General features: G+C 38.9%; 1 protein-coding gene across 2 annotated transcripts in view; it reads left to right on the forward strand.

Annotated features, from left to right (window-relative positions):
- The window catches only part of SPINK5 (serine peptidase inhibitor, Kazal type 5), a 74739-nt gene that overhangs the window by 42707 nt on the left and 16535 nt on the right, over nt 1-15497 (forward strand). For both annotated transcript variants that reach the window (XM_011931508.1, XM_011931509.1), the window contains exons 17-24: nt 1457-1584; nt 3176-3260; nt 6084-6211; nt 7183-7246; nt 8975-9102; nt 10976-11072; nt 14049-14176; nt 14595-14667. In XM_011931508.1, the coding sequence (XP_011786898.1) occupies nt 1457-1584; nt 3176-3260; nt 6084-6211; nt 7183-7246; nt 8975-9102; nt 10976-11072; nt 14049-14176; nt 14595-14667 (831 nt within the window). The remainder of the gene's footprint in view (nt 1-1456; nt 1585-3175; nt 3261-6083; nt 6212-7182; nt 7247-8974; nt 9103-10975; nt 11073-14048; nt 14177-14594; nt 14668-15497) is intronic.

The following is a 15497-nucleotide window of genomic DNA, read 5'->3' on the forward strand; positions in this document are numbered from 1 at the left end:
TTCTTTCTTTCTTTCTTTCTTTCTTTCTTTCTTTCTTTCTTTCTTTCTTTCTTTCTTTCTTTCTTTTGTTGAGACAGAGTCTCACTGTGTTGCTCAGGCTAGAGTGCAGTGGTGCAGATCTAGGCTCACTGCAACCTCCACCTCCTGGGTTCAAGTGATTCTCCTGCCTCAGCCTCTCTAGTAGCTGGGGTTACAGTCACGTGCCACAACGCCCAGCTAATATTTTTTGTATTTTTAGTAGAAATGGGGTTTCACCATGTTGACCAGGCTAGTGTGAAACTCCTGACCTCAAGTGATTCACTCACCTTGGCCTCCCAAAGTGTTGGAATTACAGGTGTGAGCCACCACACCCGGCCTGTTTATTCTATTTCTTAACAATAGGCACAACAGTACACACCTCATCATTACTTGGGGAATGATTTAAAATTTACCTTCTTACTGACTCATTTTTTTTTTTTTAAATAAGTGTTTCTGCTAGGGGAAACTATCTTTTCATTGATCATTTAGAATTGAAAATTTGTTTTCATCCATTATGTTGGATCAGCTGCCAAATCCTCTTAGATATTTCCAGTGATAACATATTCCCCCTTCTCTCCACTCCTGTTTTTACCCCCTTGCTTCAAATCCACATCTCCCATTCCTAGTTTTTCATTTTTTAAAATCATTTTACTCCCAGAAATATGTCAGTTTCTCCAGGGATCAAACTTATTCTCTTCTCTATTTATAAAGATATGTCTTTTTAAATTTATTTAGTTATTTTTGAATCAGGTCTTACTTTGTTGCCCAGGCTGTAGTGCAGTGGTGCAATCAAAGCTCACTACAACTTCGAACTCCTGGGCTCAAGTGATCCTCCCACCTAAGCCTCATGAGTAGCTGGGACTACGGGCACGCACCACCATGCCTGGCAATTTATTTTATTTTTTTTTTTATTTAGAATTTTTCTGTAGACAGAGTTTTGCTGTTATGTCCAGGTTTGTCTTGAACTCTTGGGCTCAAGCACTCCTGTGGTGACTTCCTAAAGTGTTGGAATTACAGGTGTGAGCCACCATACCTGGACAAAATATATATGTATTGCTTAGATTAAGCAAGTTTTTTTTCCTTTCTCAGACCCTAAAGACAAACCACAAGTGAGCGATATTTTCGTTTCCTTCAAGGCTTCTCATCTAAGTCTGCCTATGGAATCTTCCCACCTCTGATCTTTCCTAGCTTTTATAGACCATGGTATGCAACACAACACACACATGTATGTTTTTGATGATAAATATTTTCAGATTTGCTATAGTGCCGGGACAATTCTGAGTTGATGACTGAAGCTTTGTAAATACTTACTGATTTACGACTACATGTTATCACTTTTCTTTTTACTTTTTACTCTACATTACTTATTCCTCATAATAGGAAAAGATGCAGGAAGGATAAAAAACTATTCTGAGAAAATATTTTCTTCATTTCCCAGGAAATCTGTAGTGAATTTCGGGACCAAGTGAGGAATGGAACACTTGTATGCACCAGGGAGTATAATCCTGTCCGTGACCCAGCTGGCGAAATGCATGGAAACAAGTGTGCCATGTGTGCTAGCGTGTTGTGAGTGTCCACCCCATCTCTCCCACTGAATTTCTTCACCCATGATCGCCCCTGAGTCTCAGATCCTTCATGAATGTGCAGAGTATAGATCATGGGTTATACGTTAGAAAGGTTTAAAAGCAGATGGATGAGACATTAAGTAATGTTAAATCATAAAGTGACAATACTATTCTTTATTCAATTATCCTTCTATTTTCTAATGAAGTCAAGGGAAAAGCCTCAATTTAATGCTTTTTTTTAAAACACTTGATAAACTTCATTTGTAAAAAAGAGAGAGCAGAAGTTTCATGATTTGGATTGGGTGATCTTTTTGATGTCCTTCCCACTCCTGACATTTTATGATTTGTTAGTCTATTCAGATAGGAACTCAGGAAAAGCCAGCTGGATGGAAGTTTGTGGGATCAGTACATAAAGACTATTAAAATAGCCTGAACAAGAAATGGAATAGGGAGGATTGTTATTTATCCTTTCAAGGACATTACTGTATAACGCATACATTCATAAGTGGCTTAGTGCGGAGTAAAACCTTTAGGAAATGGGTTCATACCCTAAATGTTTACTAAAATGTCTCCCTGTTATGCCAGGTTCAGGGTCTTTTAAGGCCTTTGTTTTGCTGAGTGGTGTAGGTAAGCCTGTGACCACAGCTCCATACTGTGGGACAATATAGAAGTTAATTATTATCACTTCTAATTCTCTTCCTTTTTAGGTTCTTAATCTGCTCCTGAACTTAATCCTAAAATAAATGCTGAGAAAAAGACTTATTTAAATAATACCTGTTGAGGTGCAAAGTTAATGCCTCCTAACTTTCACATGTCTTGATCCAACCTGAAGTGGATGCATACGATTCACTAAAAGGAGAGGTTGACAGAGTAGAGCAGTAGAAGAAAAGTGGCCTGAAATTCAAGAAGCCAGGGTTTTTCTCTCACCCGTTCAATTTGCTGGTGTTGTAGTAATGACTAAATGTAGTAAATGGTAAGGATTTTCCAGCACTAACAAGCTATATGTCAGTAGAAAATGGCAAGAATACCAGAATATTAGGCTGTGTTCGACCCCCAAAGATTAGCAGTTGAATCTAACTGGACTTGAATCACTACTGCAATCCAAACCTTGAATTTCAACTTCAATATTAGCTCCATTGAAATAATATTTAAAATTTTTAGTTTAGAGTAAAACATGGTTTATTATGATTTTAAGCCCATCATCTGACTTAGCATCACTCTTTGCTTTTATCACTGATATGGTAGTTACTTGGAGAGGAAAAGTTTAGCAAGTGAAATAAAATCAAGACAATTGTAGCTTTATTCAGAATGTTAATTAAAATTAGCAACCTATGAAAAATAAGATCGCCTGAGGGCCACAGACTGATAAAGATGCATGCTTGTTTTATAATTATTCCTCTTTAGAGGGAGAATGTAAACAACTAAATTTATCTGTACTGTTGGTCAAAGCAAAAGCACCTCTTAGACTAGATAAATTTGTATTGAAGACTGAATCTGACTATTGGTTTGGAAGATCCTCATTCCTTTTAAAAATGTACTACCAAAAAGAGTAAGGAATCATATTCCGTCTATATCTTCTTTTTCTATTACAGCAAACTTGAAGAAGAAGAGAAGAAAAATAATAAAGAAGAAAAAGGGAAAGCTGAGGCTGAAAAAGTTAAGAGAGAAGCAGTACAGGTAGTTGTTTGAGATCATCAGAGTCACATAAATATTTAGTGATCACTCTCGCTAGGCAGGGCTCCTACTCCCTCCCCATCATTCCAGTATTCTTAGTGACTTTGCAAACTGGAAAAATGTGTTTGGATCCCCATATACAAGAGTACTCCCTTTCCTTATTCAATTTATTCACACTAAATCTATTAATTGCTCGCGCAGTAGAGAGATCAATCACCATTTTCTCCCCTGATTGTGTCAATTATATTACCTAAGAAAGAAGTATATATAGATTGTTATCTTACTATCTGAATGCAAATTAATAGAGACAGATGTTCAGATTTTTCTCAAGTACATTTTTGAATATGGGTGTTTACCTTAAAAACAGCAACAACTAGGTTTTTAATCCCACTTAATTCTCTGTGCGATTTTGAGGAAATAAACGCATCTCTGAGTCTTGAGTTTGCATTCTTTAACATCTCACATGATGGTGATAACAATGATAATTGTACATTCATTGCTACTGTATGCATCATGGCATAAAGTTTTATGACTGATATTTGTAGTAGCCATTGAAGGTACATATTATTATCTGTATTTTATAGAAGAGGACTTGGAAACTGACATAAGAAGTTAAGAAATATATTTAATTAGTTATATATAATGCAATTATATACTAATATATTATTTACTATGTATTAACATAAACATTATATGATACAAATAATATCATATATAATTATAAATATATGTAGTTAGTAACTTGAAAACCAGTAATTGAACCACAAGTTCTGGCTTTAAGCCCCATGATGCATATTAGATTTTACATGCTTCTGCCATTTGTATTATTCCTGCAGACTATGCCTCAGGTCCTCATTATTCATTTTTGTCTGTGTGTGATTTAGAAGATCTAATTTCTACTGCTCTTACCTTTGCTCTCTACAATCTACTTTCAACTCTTAAGCCAAAGTAATTATTTAAAACCATAAGGCAGGTCATGCTACCCAGGGACTTCTCATCTCACTCAAAGTAAAAATCAAGGTCCCTGTAGTGTCTGGCAGTGCCATACACGGTCTGATTCCTGACACTTTTCACAGGTCACATTTCCTATTATTCTACATTGTTCTCCATGTGCCAGTTATATTGGCCACCTTTTGGTTTCTTGGACATCCCAAGCATTGATTCATGGCTTTCCATCATGTGGTCACAAAAACAATGTGGTTAGAAAACTGGGCTCTAGGCTCAGACTGCCAGGGTTCAAATCCTTGCTTCATTTCCCTACCAGTAAGGTCCTACAGTTAACATCTTTGTATATTAGCTTTCTCACTTATAATATAAGGACATTATTATTATGTATATTATTTTTATGAAGGCCCAGAAAACTTATTAATGTATAACAGCACAGTGTCACACATATCTTAAGTAGTCACTCTGTAATATTATATTTAGTGCTGTTAATGTCATTATTGGTCTAATCTCGTTGTCCAGTGGGATGTTCCACATTGGACAGTTCACCAATTCTTCAACATACAATGAACTTTACCTTCTATATTCCATTACTCACAGTCAGAATATCCCTCTTGTCTACCAAAATTCTGGTCACTTTTCATGGCTCAGATTGTGTGTTAACTGCTCCCTAAAGATTTTCCCATTTGTGCACTATATTTAATAACTCTATCGCTTGATATGCCAACAATTTAAAAAATATTTTAGTTATATCATTCATTTTATTATAACTTATAGTTGCCTCTATGTGTTTTCTTCAAAGAAGTTAAAAACTCTGTATTAGTTTTCTATGGTTGCTATAACAAATTAGCACACTTGAGTGCCTTAAAACAACATGAACTTCTCTTTGTTCAACTCCCACTTATGAGAGCACACGGACACAGGGAGGGGCTGGGGGAAAGGGGAAGGAGAGCGTTAGGATAAATACCTAATGCATGAGGGGCTAAAAACCTAGATGACAGGTTGATAGGTGCAGCAAACACCCATGGCACATGGATACCTATGTAACAAATCTGCATGTTCTGAACATGTATCCCAGAACTTAAAGTAAAATAAAAGAAAACAATATAAAGTAAAAAACAATGAAAACAACAACAACATAAACTTCTTATCTTATTTCATAGGTTAGAAGATTAAAAAGGATCTCACTTGGCTAAAATCAAAGGGTTGGCAGAGCTATATTCCTTTTCTGGAGTCTGCAGGGGAAAATCCATCTCTCTTTCTCCAGATCTAGAGCCCGCCCATGTTCCCTGGTTCTTGGACCCCCTTCTCTATCTACAAAACCAGCAATGTTATATCTCTCTGACTGTTCTTCTGTGGTTATATCTCCCTCTCACTCTGTCTTCCGTCTCACTCTTGCAGTTTTAAGGACTGATCCTTGTGATTGAGCCTTACATTGAGCCCATTATGGCAATACAGGATAATCTCTTAATTTCAAGGTTATTTACCTAATTATATCTGCAAAGTCCTTTTTGCTATGTAAGGTAGCATATTCTCAGGTCTCAGGTATTAAGACTTACACGTATTTGGTGGAAGGGTATTATTCTGCATACTACAAATTCCTTTACCAATTTAAGAGGCTATACATTATTCTTCTCTGTATCTTTCACAGTACCTAGTGCAGAATAATATTTGACCTGAAGGTTTTCTAAGAGATAAATAACAGCAATCTATGTTCCAAATAATGTGTGACCTAGGTCTCTGAAAAGCATTTTGGCTAATATTAACCTTCAACATCACCTTTTCCATGCAACCATTATGTTTTAGTTTTTAAAGGGGTAATGTGGAGGAAGATTTCTAGTGTTTAGTTATTGGATTCTTAAAATCTCCTTCATTTGGCAGGAGCTGTGCAGTGAATATCGTCATTACGTGAGGAATGGACGACTCCCCTGTACCAGAGAGAATGATCCTATTGAGGGTCTAGATGGGAAAATCCATGGCAACACCTGTTCCATGTGTGAAGCCTTCTTGTGAGTGGGAGGCAGCCACTGCTGCTACTGAGTGTAGAAGATCAGCATTGGGTGGGCAAGAGGGGTGACATTGGAAGTTTTCTCCAGGAGGCAGATAATGAAGGCTGTCTTTGCATTGGGTTGGAAATTTACTATTATAAAGCCATATATTCAGCCCATTGACTTCTGGTGTTCTTCAATAGTCTGAAAGATACTTGAATCACCATCACGAAAGGACCATGTGCTAAGAGCAAAATTACCCAGGAGTTAATGGCATAAAAGGACTAGGACTTCTGTTCTCTGCAGGCATAGGTCACTATCAAATAATCCAAAGGTGTAATCATTAGGTGCTAATAAATTGAAAATGAGTTAATGTCTAATGATATCTTAGATGCTTTCTGGGGAGAAGAACAACATCTCTATTTTTCAAAAGAGATATAGTCATAAAAATTTATGTGCTGGTTTGCTATGGCATGTGTGTCTTATTCTTTAAACAACAATAAGAACAAGAAGGGCTGGGCACGGTGGCTCATGCCCGAAATCCCAGCACTTTGGGAGGCTGAGGTGGGCAGATCACAAGGTCAAGAGATCAAGACCATCCTGGCCAACATTGTGAAACCCCATCTCTACTAAAAATATAAAAATTAGCTGTGTGTGGTGGCACGTGCCTGTAGCCCCAGCTGCTCGGGAGGCTAAGGCAGGAGAATTGCTTGAACCCAGGAGAAGGAGGTTTCAGTGAGCCAAGATCGTGCCACTGCATGCCAGCCTGGCAACAGAGCGAGACTCCATCTCAAAAAAAAGAAAAACAAAAAGCAAACAAGCAAAAGAACAAGAACAATGATGTAGAGGGGTGTGTATTTACCTTTCTACTCCAAAGCTAAGTTGGTGGAGGTATAGAAGTAATGGACCATTTTTATGTAGAGACATTTCTCCTTTAGGATAGTATGTACTGGGTGCTAGGAATGACTGTTTTGTCCTCCCTTTTCTTATAGCCAGCAAGAAGCAAAAGAAAAAGGAGCTGAACCCAGAGCAAAAGTCAAAAGAGAAGCTGAAAAGGTGGTGATCCTGAATGTTTACACTGCAATGAAAGTATGAGGTTTGGCAGTATCTCTGCAAAAATGACTGTGGAATTACTGAAACCCCAGTTGTGAGGGAACTAGAGGTTCATTTAGTCCAGGGACTGACAAACTTTTTCTTAATGGAACAGATAGCAGATATTTCCGTTTTTGTGACCATATAATCTCTGTCACAACTACTCAACTTGGCTGCTGTGACCCTAAGACAGCCCTAAACTGTATACAAACATATGGGCGTGACTGACTCTAGTACAATTTTATTTATAAAAATAAATGGCTGGCCAGATGTAGATCACAGGTCAGTTTGTAAACCCCTGATTTAATCTGTTTCCATATATTAATATTAAGATTTAAAATTCAGAGGCTGGGCACGCTGGCTTGGCCTGTAATCCCAGCACTTTGGGAGGCAGAGGTGGGTGGATCATGAGATCAGGAGATCGAGACCATCCTGGCTAACATGGTGAAACCCCATCTCTACTAAAAACATAGAAAAAATTAGCCAGGAGTGGTGCTGGGCGCCTGTAGTCCCAGCTACTTGGGAGGCTGAGGCAGGAGAATGGCGCGAACCCGGGAGGCGGAGCTTGCAGTGAGCCAAGATCGTGCCACTATGCTCCAACCTGGGTGACAGAGCAAGACTCCATCTCAAAAAAAGAAAAAAAAAATTCAGAGAAAAAGAATAACTAGCTTATAAAGTTAGTGGGAGTATGAGTATCAGTATCAATATCTTCATACTTCAAAGTTCTGGAAACATTAGAATTCAATCCTAGACTTCCTGATACCAAAACCAGCCTTCTTTCTAGCACACAGTGTGTTTTTGGATTACCACATTTGGTCAACACATGTGTTCCTTGTTTTACCTGTGGTTATATTTTCGTGCCGACATTTGGGAAAAATACTAAAAAGTAGCATCCCCAAAAAATATTTTCTCGGATTCAAAAAGGCTGGCTCCAAGTAGTTTATTCCAAGTTGTGGTCATTTCCCTACCCCCATCAAAGACTATTGATAATAAATATCACCTTTAAAGAAATAGTGCCCTGGAATTCTGTATGTTTGGCTTGTTTACAGTTGTATTGCACAGTAGTAATTCTAAATTTAAAAATAATAGCAGTTCACATGAAAAATAGATTCACTCTTCAACATCTACAAGAGAAAATTCTTCAGTATGAGATAATTTCAGATTTCACATTACTACTACAGACAAACTCTCCTCTCATATTATTTTTCTTTTGCTAAATATGATTAATTAGGGGATCTGGCAATGAACTTTTAAGCAGAGCTAGGAGAAAAATTCCCTCTTTCATTTTCTTTGAATTTCAATTTAAGCTAAAGAATTCAGAATAAAATACAAAATCAATTGTAACTGCCATTTGTAATTAACTCTTTGATCTTAAGTGATTGCTTATTCTGTCTCAATTCCTCACGTAACCCTAAACAAGGAGTGTGCCCAGTCATCAGAGAACTAAGTTTATTGAGAGTCTTGTGTATGGTTGCAGGTTTAGTCTGGATTTGGGGGCTATCATGGAAAAAGAAATAGAGCCTTCTTCTTAAGTCCTGTGTGCTTAATAGAAATTGAACACTATAATTGCCAGAAAGAAAATTCTCAGGTCATTTTCTCTCTCTCTTTTTTTTTCATAAAGCGCTTAGTAGCAATCCAATAAACTAATTTCCAAGAAGATACTCAAGCTTTCTCCTTTTCTTTTCCTTTTAGGAGACATGCGATGAATTTCGGAGTCTTTTGCAAAATGGAAAACTTTTCTGCACAAGAGAAAATGATCCTGTGCGTGGCCCAGATGGCAAGACCCATGGCAACAAGTGTGCCATGTGTAAGGCAGTCTTGTGAGTGCACAGAGAAAACCGCTACTGTGGGATGGTGGAATTGGGGAAGCAATGAGCCAGGCAAATAATATGTATTGTGTTTGTCCTTTCCTTACATGTAATAGAAACAGAAAGTTATCTACAAAGCATTTGAAAGAAATCTTTCCTTTCTAATGGCCAAAATTCACAGTTCTAGAAATAAAAAAAAATATATACAACTAAGTTATTACATTCTCTGTTAGTTCTCGGGTAGACTCCAGTAGATCACACTTCCTGGATAAAAGTCTCAAGCTATTCGCTATCAAGTGGATCCTTTCTCTGGATTATCTCGCAATTCACGTTGGAAAGAAAACGCACAGATTTTAATGTCAAAGTCCTCACCTACATTGTTGAAAATAGCACATTTTCAGAAAATGAAAAGTAGGTCTTTACACAAAGTTTGGAAGTACGCCTAGAATGTTTAAGTCATTCAATAGCATTTACCAAACACCTACAATGTACAATGTGTATAATGATTATACAAAGGTGAACGGAATAGATAATCTTCTCAGAAATCATGTGGGCCACTGAGGTTAGTGTTGGACATAAGGTAATATAACACAAAGGAGGAACTGTTGAATGAAAAATTTGTCTGTGGCATATTATGGTACTTCAAGAAAGGGCCAGTTAATAGAAAGTTTTATGGTGGGATAGAACTGGACCTTATAATTTAGATAAAATGTGGACATGACAGAAAGTAATGAGAGGAGAAGAGGGGAACAGCAAGAGTAAGGATCTAAAATTAGGAAAAAAGCAAGTCATTTAGTTTAGTCAGAACTTAGCAACTTTATCAACCTTGAATGCACACCACAGATTTCGAGGTCAATTCTATATGTAATGGGAAGCTGCAAAAATTGTTCAGACAGGACAGTAAGTGGCATAAACATTGTTCCTTTAGGAAGATTCATTTATCAGCAGTAAACAGGAGAAAAAAAGAAAGAAAGTACTAAACTTAAGAACTGCTACTCATGTAGGGGGGAGGAGCTGCAATAAATAACCTAGGAAGAGGCAGCTATGCAGAGCAAGGATGTAGGCTAGAAGGCAAGTGGATCAAGGTGGGGGATGCTGGGAAGGTGAAGTCAATGTCATGTGGCAACAGCTATGCAAGCTGGAGGACAGTGAGCAATTACAGATGATTCCACTGTTTTGTGTTTGCTTTTTGTGAAAGGTAGAAAATCCAGGAGAAAGAATACATTTGGTACAGAAGATAATGATTTTGGGGCCTCTTGATCATTAGGTATTTATGATAAACACAGCTGGAGATCCCTAGTGAACATTTATGAAATGTTAGTTAGTTGTTCATCCTGTCTTTTTTTTTTTTTTTTTTTTATGGAGCCTCACTCTGTCATCCACACTGAAGTACAGGGATGCGATCTCAGCTCACTGCAACTTCCGCCTCCCAGGTTCAAGCGATTCTCCTGCCCCAGACTCCCTAGTAGCTGGGGTTACAGGCATACGCCACCACACCTGGCTAATTCTTGTATTTTTAGTAGAGACAGGGTTTCGCCATGTTGGCCAGATTGGTCTTGAACTCCTGACCTCAAGGATCCACCCACCTCAGGTTTCCAGTGCTGAGATTACAGGTGTGAGCCACCACATCCAGCTTTACTCACCTTGTCTTGTTTGTGGTGATATATATGTGGTGTTCTTTTATTTTAATAAGACCCCTTCCTGGCAAAGGACTCCATATAATTCATATTTTTATTTTCAGAGAAGGACTGCAGCAGAGTAGATGTTAACTCAATGCTCGATAATTCTATACATATGTGATTTGTTGATATAATGAGAAACTCAAAGAAATGCACACCATTGTCTGTAATCTATTATTCCCTACCTCCCACTTTCTAATTTCCAGCCAGAAAGAAGATGAGGAAAGAAAGAGGAAAGAAGAGGAAGATCAGAGAAATGCTTCAGGACATGGTTCCAGTGGTGGTGGAGGAGGAAACACTCAGGTGAGAGCAACCTCTAATTTCAATAACTGGGGCGGGCTCAACTCCTTGACAATAGGACTATGACACAACATATATAGTCTGTGGTAAAGGCAGTTTTATACAGTGCTGAGTCCTTGGGAGAACAGATAATTTTCTCCTGAAGTTTGCAGGTAAGATATCAACACATTTTCACTGCTCTGGGGTTCATTTTGACTTCTTTACACTTTGAAATAATTAACAATATATAATGACCTTATCCCAGTCTCCTGAGCCCTCTGTATGGTAATCCAGACCTCATATCAATAATTGTTCTCATCAGCATCACATGCTCTTCATTTACTTTCGTTATTCTTTCTTGCCTTGGACAGAGCCACTTTTCTGAGGTGTCTTTTCTGTTGATCCAAGGCAGCAGGACAGGACAAAAGAGCACAGGCTTTGGAGTCAGATCGGGGTACGATCCTGCCCCTACTACCTGGGCGTGTGAGACACTGAGTAAATTACTTCCTCTCACTGAATTCTACTTTCCCTGATTTAGCAGTACTCTTCCAGGGATAAAAGCAAATAATTTAGGCAAAGGTTTAGCATGTTTCTTGAGGCATTTTGAAGTGTCAGCATGGCAATGTTGCACAGATGGTCACTCCTTGGGTCACTGAACACAGTTTCATAAAATTGCAGTCACCTTATTTGTCTTTTTACAACCTTGGAATATCAAAACCATGTCTTCACTTCCAGATCTGACAAAGGCCCAATATTTACCTTTGATAAACTCTGGCTGTTGTGTTTTTTTTTCCATCTTTTTTGCTTTAGGAGGCTGAGTTCTCTCTTTTAAGGAATAGCCCCGTTGATTAGACTTGTCTGATAAACATTTTGTCTGTCTTGCTCATAACTTGGTCAAACCTACCTTCCTTGACATTTTGTGTAACTTTGGGTTTTCCTCCAGCATTTTTCTCTCTCTTCTATCTGCACTAGAGATCTGCACATTTTTTTTCTGTATAAGGCCAGATAAATACTTTCAGCATTGCGGGCATTGTGGGTCATATAATGTCTGCTGCAACTATTTCACTCTGCCATTGTTGTGGGAAAGAAGCCAAAAAATAATATCTGAATAAATGAGTGAGGATGTGTTTCAGCAAAACTTTATGTGTAAGAACAGGCAGCAGGAAAGATTTTTTCCTGTGGGCTACACAATTGACCCTTGAACAACGTGGGTTTGAACTTCCCAGGCTCACTTGTATGTAATTGTTTTCAACCAAACTTAGATAAAAATACAGGATTTGTGGGAGATGAAAACTGCATATCTGGAGGACTAACTTTTTGTATACGTGAGTTGTACAGGGCCAACTGACAGACTTGAGTATACATGGATTTTGATCCTGGAACCAGTCCCCTAAGTGTACCAAGGGGAAACTGTAGCTTGCTGACATTTAATATATGCTGTTAAATTCAGTCATATTTACGATTTCCTTGTATAGATCCTTAAAAGCAACATTAGTAGCCATGATAACTCATCTCTTGTAATTAGAACATGGGTGATTTTGGTCCCTTTTTCTCTGCGGATACCAGACCTAGATTTTTATCTATTTATTTTATTTGTTTGTGACTGAGTCTCACCTTGTCACCCAGGCTGGAGTACAATGGCGCAATCTTGGCTCACTGCAACTTCTGCCTTCTGGGTTCAAATGATTCTCTTACCTCAGCCACCCGAGTAGCTGGGATTACAGGCTCCTGCCACCATGTCCAGCTAATTTTCGTATTTTTAGTAGAGATGGGTTTCACCATGTTGTCCGGGCTGGTCCCGAACTCCTGACTTCATGACCCGCCCGCCTTGACCTCCCAAAGTGCTGGGATTACAGGCATGAGCCACTGCGCCCGGCTGCCGCCACCCAGGTGCCAAGGCAAGAGATCGAGGGCACGAGCTGTTCCAGTATAATAAAATATATGAAATAAGAATAGTTATACTAGATATAGACAATAGATATGATTATGTATGAATATCATTAATCATAAGTTTGTAGCAATTACTCTTTACTCCAATATTATAATAATCCTTGCTCTACAATTATAACTTAGGAAAAACCAGGCCATACAGAGATAGGAGCTGAGGGGACATAGTGAGAAGTGACCAGAAGACAAGAGTGTGAGCCTTCTGTTATGCCCGGGCAGGGCCACCAGAGGGCTCCTTGGTCTAGTGGAACGCCAGCCTCTAGGAAGATGCCCACTGCCAAGCAGACCTTGGTCTAGCGGTAGTGTCAGTGTCAAGGAAAAATACCTGCTACTTAGCAGACCAGGAAAGGGAGTCTCCCTTTCCCTGGAGTTCAGAGAAGACTCTACTCCTCCCCATCTTGTGGAGGGCCTGACATCAGTCAGGCCCACCCACAGCTATCCGGAGGCCTAACCATCTCCCTGGGATGCTGTGCTTCAGTGGTCACGCTCCTAGTCCCCCTTCATGTTCCATCCTGTACACCTGGCTCTGCCTTTCAGATAACAGTAACAAATTAGTGAAAGTGATAAAAAGTTTCTGATATGCAGAAATAATGGCGTAAGCTGTCTCTCTCTCCTCTCTTTCTCTCTGCCTTGACTGCCAGGCAGGGAGAGGGCCCCTTGTCCAGTGGACACATGACCCACGTGACTTTACCTATCATTGGAGATGGCTCTCACTCCTTACCCTGTCCCTTTGTCTTGTATCCAATAAATATCAGCGCAGCCTGGCATTCAGGGCCACTACCGGTCTCCGCGTCTTGGTGGTAGTGGTCCCCCGGGCCCAGTTGTCTTTGCTTTTATCTCTTTGTCTTGTGTCTTTATTCCTACAATCTCTCGTCTCCGCACAAGGGGAGAAAAACCCACTGACCCTGTGGGGCTGGACCCTACACCCGGCAGTGTTATGTTTCTTATAAAGAGAGGTGAAAGAACTTCTCTTACTCAGATTGTTAAAAAACATTTACTAAGAATACAGTAGACTAAGGAATCCAGGGGGACTTCATTCTTCTCTGTTTTCAGGATAAATGTGCTGAGTTTCGGGAACAAATGAAGAACGGAAGACTCAGCTGTACTCGGGAGAGTGATCCTGTCCGTGATGCTGATGGCAAATCGTACAACAATAAGTGTATGATGTGTAAAGCAAAATTGTAAGTATTTCTCTCAAAAGGCATGTCTAAAACATAGTCACATTCCTCTTGAATTAATGGCTATCTCTCATTTGCTATGGCTCTTTCCATGCAAATTATTCTTTTTGCTAATTTCCAAATATTATATTTTTTCTCTTGCATTCTCTAAGGAACAATGAACCTTTGCAAGGGCAGTTAACCAAGTGGCTGATTTCTATTGTATTTTCTATTACAATTCTGTGAACTCTAAGTCTTGTCATGGTAGACCTTTGTTCTTTATTGCGCCAGAATTCTAGGAACTTGGTGATGGCCATTTGGAATCACTGACCAGCACAGTTGAAGAAAGTTGGCTCCTTGTCATTTGCACGGGACACACTTACTGCATAATCCAGGGTCAATATGTGTTAACAAGACGAATATTGACTTTTTTCTTCTCCAGGGAAAGAGAAGCAGAGAGAAAAAATGATGATTCTCACTCCAGCTCAAATGGGACTGGATCAGAATCAGGGAAGGTGAGTTATTATTTGGGTTTTGGCAAGAATGTTCTTTCTGTGAGTCAACAGTTGGCGATCAAAACTACAGAAGAAGGTGCCAATATGATCAAGCTAGGGCTTGCCCTTAGAAGGTCAGGAGTTACCAAGTTATCAGTGATTATCACTTTATGAGGCACTTTTATAAATAATAGTTTATTAATTATTTCAACAGCCTGGTCAAATATGACTTTTTAACCTTATTTTATAGATAGGGAAAACGAGGTTTTGCAAGTATACTGGGATTTATTTTTGTTTTTTTATTATTTTGCTGCTATTATAAGTTACTACAAGCAGTTGCTTAAAATAACACAAATTTATTATCTTAATATTTCTGGATTCCATAAGTTTTAAATGGGTCTGATCATGCTAAAATGAAGGTGTCGATAATGCTGCACTCCTTTGTGGAGGCTCTAGGTGAGGATCTGTTTCTTTGCTTTTTCTAACTTCTAGAAGCTACCTGTATTCCTTGGCTTGTGGCCACCGTTAAGCCAGTGACAGCCAGTCAAGTCCTTCTCATGTTGTATCATTCTCACACTGACTCTCCTGCCTCTGCCTCTCTCTTTCATGAATAAGAACCTTTGCGATTACGTGGGCCCCACTTGGATAATCCAGGATAATTTCCCCATTTTAAATTCAGCTGATTAGCCATCTTAATTCCATATTCAGCCATCATTCCTCCTTGCCAGGAAAGCAACCTATTTGGAGGTTCCAGGAATTAGAACATATGTCTAAAACAGAATCTGATTCCACAGAGCACATTGTGGAATGTCCTCTCTGTAACCACAGCAAGGTTACATGGCTGCCTGACT

This window comes from Colobus angolensis, unplaced genomic scaffold, assembly GCF_000951035.1.
Source record: "Colobus angolensis palliatus isolate OR3802 unplaced genomic scaffold, Cang.pa_1.0 Scaffold90, whole genome shotgun sequence".
NCBI classification, from domain to species: Eukaryota; Metazoa; Chordata; class Mammalia; order Primates; family Cercopithecidae; genus Colobus; species Colobus angolensis.